At 42.4% G+C, this 13,454-nt stretch overlaps 1 protein-coding gene across 2 annotated transcripts in view; it reads left to right on the top strand.

Moving 5' to 3' along the window:
* The first annotated feature begins 999 nt into the window (after positions 1–999).
* PRRG1 (proline rich and Gla domain 1) overlaps positions 1,000–13,454 on the top strand; it is a 31,222-nt gene continuing 18,767 nt past the window's right edge. The window contains exons 1-2 of one of the 2 annotated variants that reach the window (XM_068179783.1): positions 1,000–1,103; positions 3,318–3,429. In XM_068179783.1, the coding sequence (XP_068035884.1) occupies positions 3,419–3,429 (11 nt within the window). In that variant the 5' untranslated portion in view covers positions 1,000–1,103; positions 3,318–3,418. Of the gene's footprint in view, positions 1,104–3,289; positions 3,430–13,454 lie in introns of those variants that run through there. The other variant, XM_068179782.1, reaches the window with a different exon arrangement.

The following is a 13,454-nucleotide window of genomic DNA, read 5'->3' as shown; positions in this document are numbered from 1 at the left end:
TCAGGCCACGGTACGACTGACAACAGCACCTTTGAAGTCAGGTAGGGATTATTAATTTGCTGTGAATTTTCTGAGTCTTTTATGAATCTTCTTTCCATACACATCCATTAAAAGTCATAGAGGTGAAAATGAAGGTGCCAGGCACAAACAAAATTAAGCTATCAAACTCTCTAGTTTCAGATTAATTCTGGACAGTGCAAAAAGTGCAACCAACCTTTACTTTTTAATGTGGAAACATGACATTTGGGGGTTCCTGAAATGTAGCTTCCAGGGGATGAGGTCTGAGAGCACTCAAAGGCTCAGAACTCTGAGCAATGAACCCCACAGCTCCATTCAGCCACACTTGGGGGCACGGAAGGGGAAAATCATTACTTGTGGCACTATTTTTAGCTCTCCATCAAAGACCACAATCACCAGTGTGCCTGTGTGTCTATCTGTGTCTTCCCTAAAAGAAAAGACTGCGTCTATCTATACAGGTTGGATACTGAGGAATTTCTTCACAGAAAGGGTGATTAAATATTGGAACACGCTGCCCAGGGAGGTGGTGCAGTCACTGTCCCTGGAGGTGTTAGAGGAAAGACTGGACGTGGCCACGGTCTGGTTGACACCCTCGTGTTCAGTCACAGCTTGGACTCGATGAACTCTGAGGTGTTTTCCGACCCAACTGATTCTGTAATTCCGGGATACAACCGATACAAACTTTAAAACTGGTAACACCTAGGCGGAGAGGCTCCGTGAGGCCACGGCGGCCGCGCCCGCGTTCCTGATGACCGGGGAGTGCTGAAGGCCAGGGTTGCTACCGCGTAGGGCTCTCGACCGGGAGGTGGCTGTAAGGGTGACCCTGCCCCGGGGAGGGGGGCAATGGTCACCCTGCGTGGCCCCTGATCCCCGGGCCAGCTCTGAACAGGGACAACGGGGCAACGAGCAGCGGGGCACGGGCGGGCGCGCCGGGTCGCCCCCAGCCGCCCCCCGCCTCACCGCCGCCCTCGGGCTGCCGGGCGCATGCGCGGAGGCGCCGCCTGCTCCGCCGAGCGCGCAGCGGGCGTCGGGGCAGCGCGGGGCGGCAGCGCCGGCCCTGCTCCGCACCCGGGCGGCGGCGGAGAGTGAGGGCAGCGCGGGCAGCGGCGGAGAGTGCGGGCAGTGCGGATGAGGTGCGAGTTGGGGCGGAGAGTGCGGGTGAGGAGCGGGCTGGAGCGGAGAGTGCGGGCAGCGCGGGGTGCGGGCGGGGGCCGCCGGCGGGAAGGGGCTGCCCGGCGCGGGGACGGCGGGAGCGGTGCCCGCAGGGAGCGCCCGGGGCGGGGGTCCCGCACGGGGAGCCCTGAGCGGAGTGAGGGTGGAAGGCGTCCCGCTGCCCTCCAACCCTCGCCGCCCTCCGGCGGCCAGCAGCCTCTCGGTGAACTCCTCTCCAAGGGTTTGTGCCATTTCCAGCTCAGCCAGGGGAAAAAATGTGTGGCGTGTATTGAACAAAGGAAGAATCCTGCGGGATTTCTCTTTTGGAAGAGCTTAGCGACTCTCTCCAATATAGGCAGCTGATACGTTTTTCTCCGAAGTTTTAAAAAACACCATGCCCCAAAACAGACCCGCGGAGAGCACAGCCGCAGCCAGCCGAGGCTCTCGTATTCCTGTCCGAACTTTTTCCATTGCCGGCAGGGTCACCCAGAGCTCCCGTCTGTGCTGGAGCTGCGGTGGCCGGGACGGCTGAAGCTGCGGCTGCTGGGGTGGGAAGGTGTGTTTGGGAATGAGCCCGACCCTCCGGGCGCTGGGGGACTTTTCCTAGGCCTGGTGCTGGCGAGGGAACAATTCATCCACATCCACGGGAAACAGGAGACGCAGAGGGAGCCTCAGTGCTACCGCAGTTGAAGCTGAGACTCAATGTTGCATTGGTTGAGGAGTGAGAGAGCGGGCGGTGATTTGGTTTGTTGGGAACAAAACGGAGAGGAATGGAGCCAGTGAGTAAAAGGAAGACTATAAGAACAGAAAAGCACTTGGAAACATTTCAAGTTCTCATGGAAAAGTTTATGAAGGGAAGAGGGACAGTTATGCAGATGTTGGTGTTCTAGATTAAAATCAAGACCTTCAATTTATTATTACTATTGACTGCGACTGAAAAAAACCCTAGTTGTACTTTTTCTGCCCATTACCACCTCCTTTACCATCTTCTCCCCGTGGCACCATTGTTGATACAGCACTGGGGAGAGTGGCACAGAGCATTACCACCTGACTCAAACTTTTAAACATTTTTTTCTGATTAACCTAGTTAGTAATCACATCTCTTTCCCTGCACTGCCATAAGGATGCTTATACTGGCTCAAGGATATGTGGTTGGGAGGAAAAGTTTTTTTAGTTGTACATAAATGATTAGGTATGCATGTAGAAACCCTGCTTTTTAATGTGCATGTGTGTATTATGCACATAGACACACACACCTGCGTAAAGGGATTGTGCAACTGGGAGGTTGAACGTTCTGGCCCTTGTGTTGAACAGAGGGAGTGCCACTGATAAAGCAGTGTGGGGGAGATTTACAAGTGCAAGAGGTGATGAGCAGTCTGAGGAGACTTACCTAGTAGAGGTGACCGAGATTTCAAGAGTAGTTCTTGCTGAACCAGGGCAGTGAGATTAGAATCCAGAGAAGAGGGGACAGAGAACTTGTGTGTGAAAGTACTGCATGGAAAGAGGAGTGAAATTTTTGTTTATCTGTTCAGTTTCAGCCATCTCACTTTAACCTCTTTTAAACTAGAAAATTTTATTTTCCAGAACAGGTTAGGCTGGAACCTGGCATTGTGAGTAACTTGGTATTCTTGGAACTAGCAAGTATCAGGAAATCCCTGGGTGAAACTTGGATTATCCTTTTCTTACACAAGTTCATCCAGAAATTTGTGTCCAACTAGTGTACTCAAAAGAGCAAAGCATTGCATCTGGTTGTAATACATGCAGATGTTGAGATTATAACTGATTATCAGTTTTCTTTTGAGAGAAGTGGATAGTTACACACAGAGTAATTGTACTAATAGTGTCATTTCCAGGAACACAAATGGAGAACTGAAGTTTTGAAGTTAGCTTTAATTCAGTCTCTTCATACATCTAGAGCGAGCTACGGTTTTCTATTAAGTAATAACATATTGTTTCTTGCATAAAAACATCCTGTTGTACTCAGGGCGTTAAAGAGATGAAGTATTTTGGTCTCATCCTCCTTACTTTGGTCGTGTGATGTCAAGACGTTTTCTCGCTGTGACTGAAATCTGCATCAAATTCTGCTTTGACTATGGAATTACAAATTTCCTTTATCTTCTGTTGTGCTTATCACCTTAATATCTCAGTACTCAGTTAATTCCCCCCTTAATTGACAAAATTCTCCTAAGACAAGGAAATCATCCTCCCATTCCACATGAAGAGTGAAAGATAAAACTATGGACACTAAATGTGGTCCAGGTAGGATCTGATTTTTTTCAGGGTATTGAGTTCAGTTGTCCTCATTTATGTTAAGTTGCACAGGTTCAAATAAGTTGAATGTCTGTTCTAAACCTATTCTGCTCTTGCAAATCAAGCAGTCAGATTTTGGGAGATGTATCCCTAAAATAAAATGTATGTAGTTGGTGTCCACATTGGAACAGCATTTTTCGGCAATTTATCTAGAGTCACAAATTCTGTGTCAAAAGCAGGATAAAATATACTTCAGGACCGTGCTAACTTACTGTAGACTACAGCAGTGTGAACCATTTTTGTTTGCTCTGTCATTTTAAACAGCTCCCGTTTCCCGTGATCCTCTTGTCCATCATTTTGTTCTGCCTGCCGCTGTGACCTCCCTCACTTGTGATAGTCTTACCATTTCCATATTCTTTTGGTGAGGCAGACCACAGAATCAATCAGGTTGAAAACAAAGATTTCTCTTACTTACTTTTGGCTGTTACCTGGCTCGTAGAAACAGCTGGACAGGCAGGGAACAAGAGATGTGGTTGGTAGCACTTACCCCACATATGAGTACTGGGGTAAAATGAACCCATTTTGCTCCTCTGCTTCCCTCTTACATTATTCCAGTAGTAAATCTTATATGTGTCCTTCCCATTTACTCTAACAAATGACACCAGTTTCCTGTAGGCAAGAATTCTAAATTTTTTGCAACATCCTGTTAAGAGATTTGCTTTCAGTTTTTCAGCTCAATGCTGAATTTTCTTGCTCATTTTCATCTCACTCTTTCATTAATTCCCATCAGCTGTGTTTCCAGGATGCTCTCTGTTCTGGTTGGTGTTTCTTTAATGGTTGTTTTGCTTCAGCCTCCAAAGACAATCTACTTTCTTGCCCTCACCGTTGCTTCCTCTCCTCTTCCACATTATAAACAAAAGCATTTGCAGTGTGCAGTAGAGAGCCCTACAGAGCTGGCAAAGGAGTGGCCTGAATGACCTAATCTCTCATCTGTTCTCTTGCCAGCTGAGTTCAGATGTTGGTAACTATTTGACCTTTTAAAATCTAATCTGGCCATACCCAGACCTTTTCTTGTTTACCTTTGCTTGTCTTACTGACTCTTGTTAAGTAAAATTTGATACACATTTGTGTGGTTTGAAATACACTTAACCCATTCTTTTCTCGCTGACACTTTTGAAGGTGCCGATTATCAAGTAATCGGTGTTTTAATCAAGGTTTCTGAATACCGTTGTTAGAATAGCTACATTTCAAAAGCAAAGCCTCTCTTCATATTGACAGTTAAAGAAATTCCATGCTAACCACCTAAAATCACACCATGGATTTTGGCTTGCTAAGAAAACACATCTGTTGAGAGCTATTTTGTGCCTACTTCAGGCTGTTGCTTATTTTTAATAATACATAATTGCTATATAAAATAACTTTGAATAAAAAGTTAGGCATCTGTTCAGAACTGCATTTATCAAATTAGGCAAGAAATACATTTACACAGCCCAGGATACTGGAGTTGCGATCCAGGGCTGAGACATGCACACTGTAGTAGCACAAGAAGTGTTGCCCATTTTCAAAACAGCAATGCTGCTTTGTACAAATAGATTACTTTTTTGACCACAGGTATCTTTGCATGAGGGAGAGACAGACTATCCTGCAGTTGCATCTCGAAAGATCTTTGAGATCCCTTGCATTTTACACATTTCTTACCTGCTCAGTGGGGTGTTTCATTTAAAGCGTTTGAATCAGCCTTCCCCCATTGCTTCTGAAATTACTTTTGAAAGCTGGTATCTCATATTTGAAGACCACATACTCAACATACTTCCAGTTTTTTATCCTAGTGGTCAGTCTGTTCCAATATGATTACTCCAAGAATGGTCGAATCAAGTGATGCTAAAATCCAGAGACATGATGTGAAGTGTAGGATGGGAGTAATTTGTCATAGATAAGACTTAATCCCAATGAAGTATTTACTTTGTCACCTGAAACTGCAGAAATCTATATTTGCCAGAACTTCAGGGTGGGTGAGATTTTTTGTTTGTTTGTTTACACCAAGAATTGTGGTAATTCTGGATATTCCCGTTTCGCTGAACTCTTTGTTTTCCTGTAGTATAACAATGGATGGACCAGTTTCAAGATTCACTTTACAGCAATTCTTCATTAAAATCCCAATCACTAAATTAACCGTTTAACATAACTGTCTAAACTGTAATATTTATTATAATCGGCTGTATTTGTAAATGTTTCCTACTTGGCATTGAAGAATGGCTCAGAAGGTGTGAATTTGTTAGCTCACGGGTGTGAAGGCAGTTTATGGAATCCCAGCAGGAAAAGTCATAAGTAGTGGCTTCAACAGACATGTGAACTTTTGCACCTGGCTGTTTCTCCGGGTTTATCAGTGAGTTGTTTACTGACCTTCTGCGTATTCTTTAGCTTTTATTTGCAGACTGTAACTCTTATTATTTACTAAATAAACCTGGGAGGAAAAACAACTTTCTGTTTGTCTTTCTGTCCCTAGTCTCCACTCTCATGGCTGTGGGGAATTGGGAAGGGTTAAATGAGGTTTCAGGGTCAGAATTAGTTAAATCTCCTGCTGGTTTTCCTATAGATTTCTCCCGTGGTAGCTGAAACCAGCACAGTCTGTGATATTTTATTTCAATACTGCTGAGCGCTTCTGAGTATCAGGGATGGAATGGACTCACTGTTCTATTTGCTGTTTGCTGCTGTTGGTTGTCAGAGCTGTGGGCAGCAGTGAAATGAAGGCATGGTCTATTGAGTGTGCGGCTGCGTAAGCGGCTTAGCTCATCTAAGCTTCTCCCTCTGCCTGAAAACAGGAGTTTTTCCTTTTCCACTCCATCCTTGCTGGGTTTTGCATTTTGACTGCTTCCCTGGTGTTCTGCAGCTGACTGCAACAGGGACCGGATCTGTTTTATTTTAAAATAAGTGAGAAGGTGAACAAACTTGTCTCTTATGGAAAGGCCACTTAGGGTGAGCTGTAAAGAAGTGCCCAACTACAAGCCCATCAGATCTGCATTCTCAAAAATGGAGGAAGTATCAAAGCACTTTCACTGTGGCTGTTTGTTAGGAACTCTTGCCAAAAGATTTGATCAAAGTTTTCATCTCAATGTAATAAAGAAGTTTTTTACAGTGAGATCAATCATTCACTGGAACAACCTCCCCAGGAACATGGAGTAGTCCCCATAACTAGAGGGGATGTTTTTGCAATTGGACAGGGTGCTAGATAACCTCATCAGGGCTGCCTTCCACACAAAAGGTTGGACCAGACAATCTTCTGACATTCCTTGGCTGCTCTATGGTTCTGTGAAACTGTATGGGTGGAGCAATCTACACCAGAAATACACAGGGTGGAGATGCACCTGCTGATGGACAGCACATCTAGGATCTCTCCAGTGACTGCTGCAGTGTATTACTTATGTGAATGAATTACCAGACCTAGAAAGTATCAGTGGTGGTTTTTTTGCATTAGAAGACTCCTCCACATTTTGTGTATCCTGAAGTAGGTGTTCAGCTTTGTGGGGGAATAGGGGAACACCCTTTTAAATCTTCAAAGAACAAAATGTTAGACATGTTAGATTCTGTAGAGGATGTCAGTTATGAATGAAGTTTTCAAGAGCTAACTTTATTTTATACTATGTATGCTTTTGACACAACTAAGATAAATTACATCTTCAAACATAGTTAATTGCACACAAAATTTGACACATCAATTTGGCATGTGAGTTTTAGGAACTTCAATATGAACATCCTCTGAATTGTTTTTGTTACATACATTTTTGTGCTTCCTACTCAGGCAGAATGGGTGTTGTACTGACTCCCTTCATAAGGAGTAGCAGAGCAACAGTAGAATTATTTTAGTTTTGGGATCTTCTCTAGTGTTTTTACAGTGCTGGAAAGTGCAAAAAATTGTTTTTAAGTGTGACCTGATATTGGTAAGTATGGACTTATGCTGTGTGATTGATCCGTTGTGACTTACAGCCTCACTGTGATCCTTATTTCCTCATAAATGACAGTTTGAGTCAGATGTTAGTTCACCTTCCAGCGTTTTCTCCAGTTATGATGTTCAGAATGCCTCCATCCTCTAGATCAGTGTGCTTCCTCTAGGAAAACTGCCATGAATGTAAGGTTTTCTACTGCCTGATAGTAGTTGATTGGAAGGGACCGTGAGTAAAATTGTTGGACTAGAGGTCACAAGGGATGCAAAACTAACTTGATCCCTGGGAGGTTGTCTTTGGTGGCAGATACAGTCTGGAAAGTTCACACTTCCTTTCTGTGGCTGTCCTGGGGAGCAGAGAGGAGAGGGAGGTCAGTGGGAGAGGGACAAAGCTGAAGGGCAGAGCACAAAACTGCATCAGCTACATCAAGGGGCTGATCCCCAGAGAAGGGTCGGTGGCAGTGGCAGCAAAGGAGGAGAAATTCCTTGACTCCTCCTCAAGGCTGAAGTCAAAACATGTTTTGCTATACCCTAAATGTGTAAATGAGCTTTGTGGGTAGGTTTGTTCAAATCCTACTCAGAAAAAAAAAAAAAAATTAAGTGCAATGCAGTAAAATAATATGTGCATCTTCATGTGTTTGGAAACTCAGGTAAAGTTACGTGAGAAAAATGGACGTGGGTGTTGAGAGAGGGAAATAAGAGAATTTAGTATTTAAAATTTACCTTTTTATTCCCCTGATTTTTAGGGCTCTTTACCCTTCTGTTTTACTGCAGCTGCTCTGTGGATTCTGGTGGTGTACAACTTTCTGTATGCTCTCTTTATGCAATTCCCCAGTGTGACAGAAAACTTAATAAAATCTCTAAAGGATTTGTGCCTCATTATCTTTTGCCTAGTTACCATATAATTCAATAAGATGAAATATGTGTTTATGACTCTTTCATAACTTCTCTGCAATTTGATTTTTGGTTGACTAGAAAATCCCATTAAAACATGCTCTGAAGTGTTGTCATATATGCATTGCTTCAGGGGAGGACAGACAGGGTGGAAATTTATATTAAAGCATGCTGACGGTGTGTAAAGACTTGGAAGAGAAGGCTTTGTTTGCACTTTCACTAGCTTAGTTTAGCACTTCACAAAGGAATTACATTTATTGGTTTGGGGTTATTTTTTTCTAAATTAAATGGGGTGTTAGACATTGGCCTACCAAACAAGTGCTAAATGTAGTTTTTGTATGGGGCAGAATGTTGCCTCGTCACAGAAAAACAAAATAAACTTTATTAAGTAGTAATCTTATGTTTGCTATAAAAGTATTGCACACAAAATAAAGATGCCAATATGAAATTACCCAGGTTCCTTTTTACTGCAAAAATTGACATTCTGAGATCTAGAATCTTTCTGGGGTTTCTTAACAGCTACTTGAAAAATACTGGTAGTTTAGAGGTAGTCTGATTTTTAAAAGTAGCTGTTGCTGCTTGCCTTTCACAATATTGTAATAATTCCAAGAAAAACTTCAGTGAGTTGAGGAAAACCTTTTTCAAATGTATGGAATTGTCAGGTATCTCTTTTTCTCTGGAAAGGGCAGACTTGAATATTGGATACAGATTAATAGAGTTGGAGGCTGAATCTTGTACAGCCAGTTTGTGTTACTGGAAAATCTATAAAGGTATTATTTGTGACACTTGGGTCATGGTTTTGCTTTATAAGCTGTGTTGGGGAAGAAAGTATCTGTAGGAGTTTCAGAGCAGGATAAATGGTACATTCTTAGCTTTGATCTTGTGACCTTTTCTGAGCAGACAAACACTGTACCTGTAATGAAATGACATTTTTTGTGAATGGACTGTGCCCAGAGACTGTTCCTTGGCCCTTCTCTCTCATGTCTAGAGAGGTATAATCTAAAATAAAGGTAGTACTCTTTAGGGGTTTTTTTCCTTCCCTACCTAACCTATATATGCTTTTAAAAGGCAAGAAGCACTGTTGTACTCTGCTTTCTACTTATTATGAATGCTTTGATGTGTTGATTTGGGAGACCAGAGGCAATGAAAAAGGGAGATTGTAGGTAGTGAGTAGGACCTTTAAAGAGACCACATGCCATCAACCAACTCAGTTTCTGGTTGTGTCATGGTGTTATGTGCTGATATTTACTCCTCTGGTCCTAATCCAGTTTTGAACCACTTTGGAGAGGAACTGGATGTAGTTACCCATTTCATACTGGGCACTGGGCTCCTCTCCTTTCACAGCCAGGTAGTTACCAATAAAAGCTGTATCTGGAGAATTGTGTAATCACCAAATTTCACCATCACTTACTGATTTCCTTTTTATTTTAATAGTTTTAATATATTTCTACTTTTGTCCTGAGCAGCATCCTATGGCAGCAAGTTCCATGAATTATACACTGTGTGAAATTTCAGGTCCTTTGGCTAATTTATATCCATGTCAGCTGTCAGTGGGTACCCTCCAGTTTCTCACATTGTGAGAAGTAATGGTTGGCTGCAGTGTGTTGCATGTGTTACAGTTAGATCAGCTGAATGTCTGCCTTCTCTGAACTGAGAGGTTTGTTTTACAGTGATGATTTAAACAATAAGGATATTTTCCTTCTTTCCAAATAAATAGCAACGTGTAATTTTTCATCCATATACAATGCAGTTTTCAGCTGAAGTTGGGAGCTGCTGACTATTCCTCAGTTTGTTGTCTGTAAAACATCAGGAGATGGTCTGAACTACAAAATCAAAGCTGGCTTGTTTGTAAACTAGAGAACAGATGCAAATGTTTCATTTGTATGAAAATAGGGACAGAATAAGGGAGGAAAATAAGATAAGTGCATGTTCAAAGCTAATTTAGGGAAGTTGTGAGTGAAAACATTCTGCAGTATTCTGATACAGTTCATGTGGGATTTTTTTCTTAAAAAGTGCTAGCAGGTCCATTGATTATTTTATCTTACTATAAATTTAAAAAAATACAGGATAGATATTCAATGAGCAGCTGTCACTTTACTAGTATAACACAGGATTTTATCAATGCATTATGTAACACTTCAGTCACCTGTAAATGTGTGCCAAAGGGATCATGTACATTCTCAAGCTTATTATGTATTGACTTTTTGTGTTACTTTATTATTTTAGAAGCTGGTAACATTTTGGAGAGGAAGTTGCAGAAAGTATCAGTAATGGTGATTGTAAACCAGTAAACTGGATTTTAACTTTGTAATCTGTAATTGCAAGTTTCCACTCCTTAGGGGGTGTGGGAAGAATGTGCCTGTGGGGGTGGAGGGGAGGAGGTGAGGGCTGGCTAGGTCCTCTCATAGTTCCTAGATTAGCTGTCTCTGTGTGTCTCTTTTTCTGTTGTTTCTGAGAAACTACTCCAGTATTTCAGGTTTTTAGCCTTAGACTGGGCCCTGTGGTGTCCTGTGTATTAGCAGGATATAATTTCCCTTTCAAGAACATAATTTTTGAAGACAGACGACAAGCACATAGACTGCTTCAGAAATCTCTTTGACTGTGGTGAGGAGTTTTTTTGGTTGGGTTTTTTTTTTTTTGAGAGGTTTTATTGTTTCATTTATTTTTTTAGTCTGACGGAGAGCCTCACATTACCTTTGTTTTTGTCAACTTATTCATCAGAGTAATTTTGTAGCCTCACAGAAAGCTTTTCCCAAACATTTACTATCACCCCATAACAACCTTTGGTCCTTTCCTGAGAAATCATTTTTATAGAGGTTCCTTCCTCCACTACTTACTGCTGGAAGTGTGGTCATACAGTGCATGGGTGTATCTGCTGTAGCATTTTGGTTCAGATTAGGATTCTTCCGATTGTCACTACCACTTACTGTGTTTTGGTTTGCACTGCAGAAACATTTCAAAGCACTCAGACTGAGATATTTTTGAATGAAGGTAAACCAGAAGATAAACTCCAAGAGCTGCAGTCCCACTGCCAGACAGTGCTCAGCTCATGGAAGCAAATTAGAGCCACCCCAAAGCAGAATTCTTGACCTGTGTTGTGTAAGTGTTGGATCCTCAGCACCAGCTGTTTAGCTCTTCAGGTGCACTCCTAGTGCTCTGCATTCCTAGCTAATGTGAGTGTAGTCAGGATAGAGATCATTAATATGCACTTAGAGGTTATTATTCATGGCCACTGTAATTGCTTCAGATAAAGAGTCCAGCTATTCAAGCCTAAGTTAGAATAGATGATATCCAAGTGGCTGACAAGTTAGATTTGTCAGCTAGCACCCAAACACTAATTAGGGCAGGGAGCACTAGATCTAGAGTCAAGCTGTGTTCCTCTCTGTTACCTTTTCACCTTTCCCACTATTAATCTGACTTCCCCTCCATTCCCTAATGTGCTTATCCTTGTTATCCAGCTGCTACCCCAAATCACGGTATTCTGACACCTCACATGTGCTGGCAGTGCTCTTTCCCTACTCGAGTTGCCCTCTTGCAAAGGGCTGTGGGGCTGTGCCTGGTCCTGGACACGGTGTTTGCTTCCTGACTGCCGACTTCCTGCTGGCAAAGTAGGTAATGATTTCCAGCTGCCAAAGGCACCGTGACTGCTGAGATAACTGCTGCAACTGGTAAACCCATCGTCATTCACTGAGAGCATTAATGGGTTTTCTCTGTGCTTCTTGGTCATTGATTTTCATGGAAAATGTGTGGGAGCATGGAAAAAATCTCAGTGTCAGATTTAGTTAAAAGCTACTGGCAGAGGAACAGAATGTGGAATAGATAATTGATATAGCATCAGTTTTGTGTCCGAACAAAATCAGGATAAAAACACGTCCTACTGTGAATGCTTTGTTTAGTTGTTCATCATTCTCACTTGAAAAAGGAGAGTAATTGGTTATTGTTATATCAGCATTTCAATGGATTATCAAGTTAAATGCTCTAAATTTGAATTCCTAAGGCATCGGAGATTGTATAACCTAAAGCAATGTCTTCTGACAGTAGCTTTCAGAAGAGTGAGGTGTCTGAAATTCTACTCCACAGGCTGCTCGGAAAGGCATGGTCTCTTGAGGATTTGTGGAATTCTGATTTCCACACAGATTATTATGTAAGTGTTCAGTTATGCCTCCCAGGAACTGCCTCAAGTGGTCCCCAGGAGTTTTAAAACAATGCAATCCACCAAAATTCTCCCTCTCTGTAAAGAATTTTGTTACTTCTCCTGTCAAATGTCCTGCTTGCCAAGATGTATCAGGAGAATGTTCTTGTTTGGTTTTTAAAGGGAGGGGAAGGAAGAGATAGCTTACCTTGTAGCAATTCCCCCTTTGAACCTCTGTAACTATCCAGAAATTAACTAGCCAGAATATTGCCACAGTTTAAACAGAACAAAAAACAATGAGTGAAGAAGGGGGAATGGAGTTGAGGCAGCAGCTCAGACTCAGTCTCTCCAGCTGCAGTTCTGTCCAGCTGCAGTCCTGAGGAGCTTCCTTCTCTCTGCTCACAGGGTGGTGTTGTGCCCTGTCCGTGCTCATTCTGTGAGTAATGATGTTTCACTGGGGTTAGGGTGCAGTGGCAGTCTGCTAAGTACAGGTTCCTCTTAGTGATCTGGTCTGTGGTTTTGGGTGTTGAAATTAATGATGATGTTTTATAATGAAACATCATTATATATGCTGTGATCAAATAGCATATACAAAGCAGAAGGTTTTTCAGATCTCTGTTTTACTCTTGTCCCATGTAGTCTGAGGTGGGATAAATCTTTTGCATCCTCGTCTGACAGAGTACTTTCCAAAGTGTTCCCTCCCTCTCCATTCCCACCAAATTCCCTGAAAAACCTTGCTTTTGCAAGCAAATTGAACTCAATAATACTTGGTTCTCCCATATCCTATGGAATTCCTGTTCAGAGAAAAATTAATCTATTTTTCCAGCACTTGAATTAATGTAAATTCTTTGGTACGCTTTTCCTGGGGAGAAAGCTCTTTGGAAGTAGACCACTGTAAATGAAATTGTACTCTTTCCAAGCATGTAAAAGATGTGGTGCCAGTGGGATTTTTAGGTAGGCACATGATACATTCTGTATAAATGGCTCAGATAATTAAATAGCTACACAGGAAGTCAGATTGATAATTTTTTAATATTTCTTCTAAACAAACCTCCCCAGGAGTGTTCC

Source organism: Anomalospiza imberbis, chromosome 2 (assembly GCF_031753505.1).
Source record: "Anomalospiza imberbis isolate Cuckoo-Finch-1a 21T00152 chromosome 2, ASM3175350v1, whole genome shotgun sequence".
NCBI classification, from domain to species: domain Eukaryota; kingdom Metazoa; phylum Chordata; class Aves; order Passeriformes; family Viduidae; genus Anomalospiza; species Anomalospiza imberbis.
This window is presented reverse-complemented; position numbering and strand designations above follow the sequence as displayed.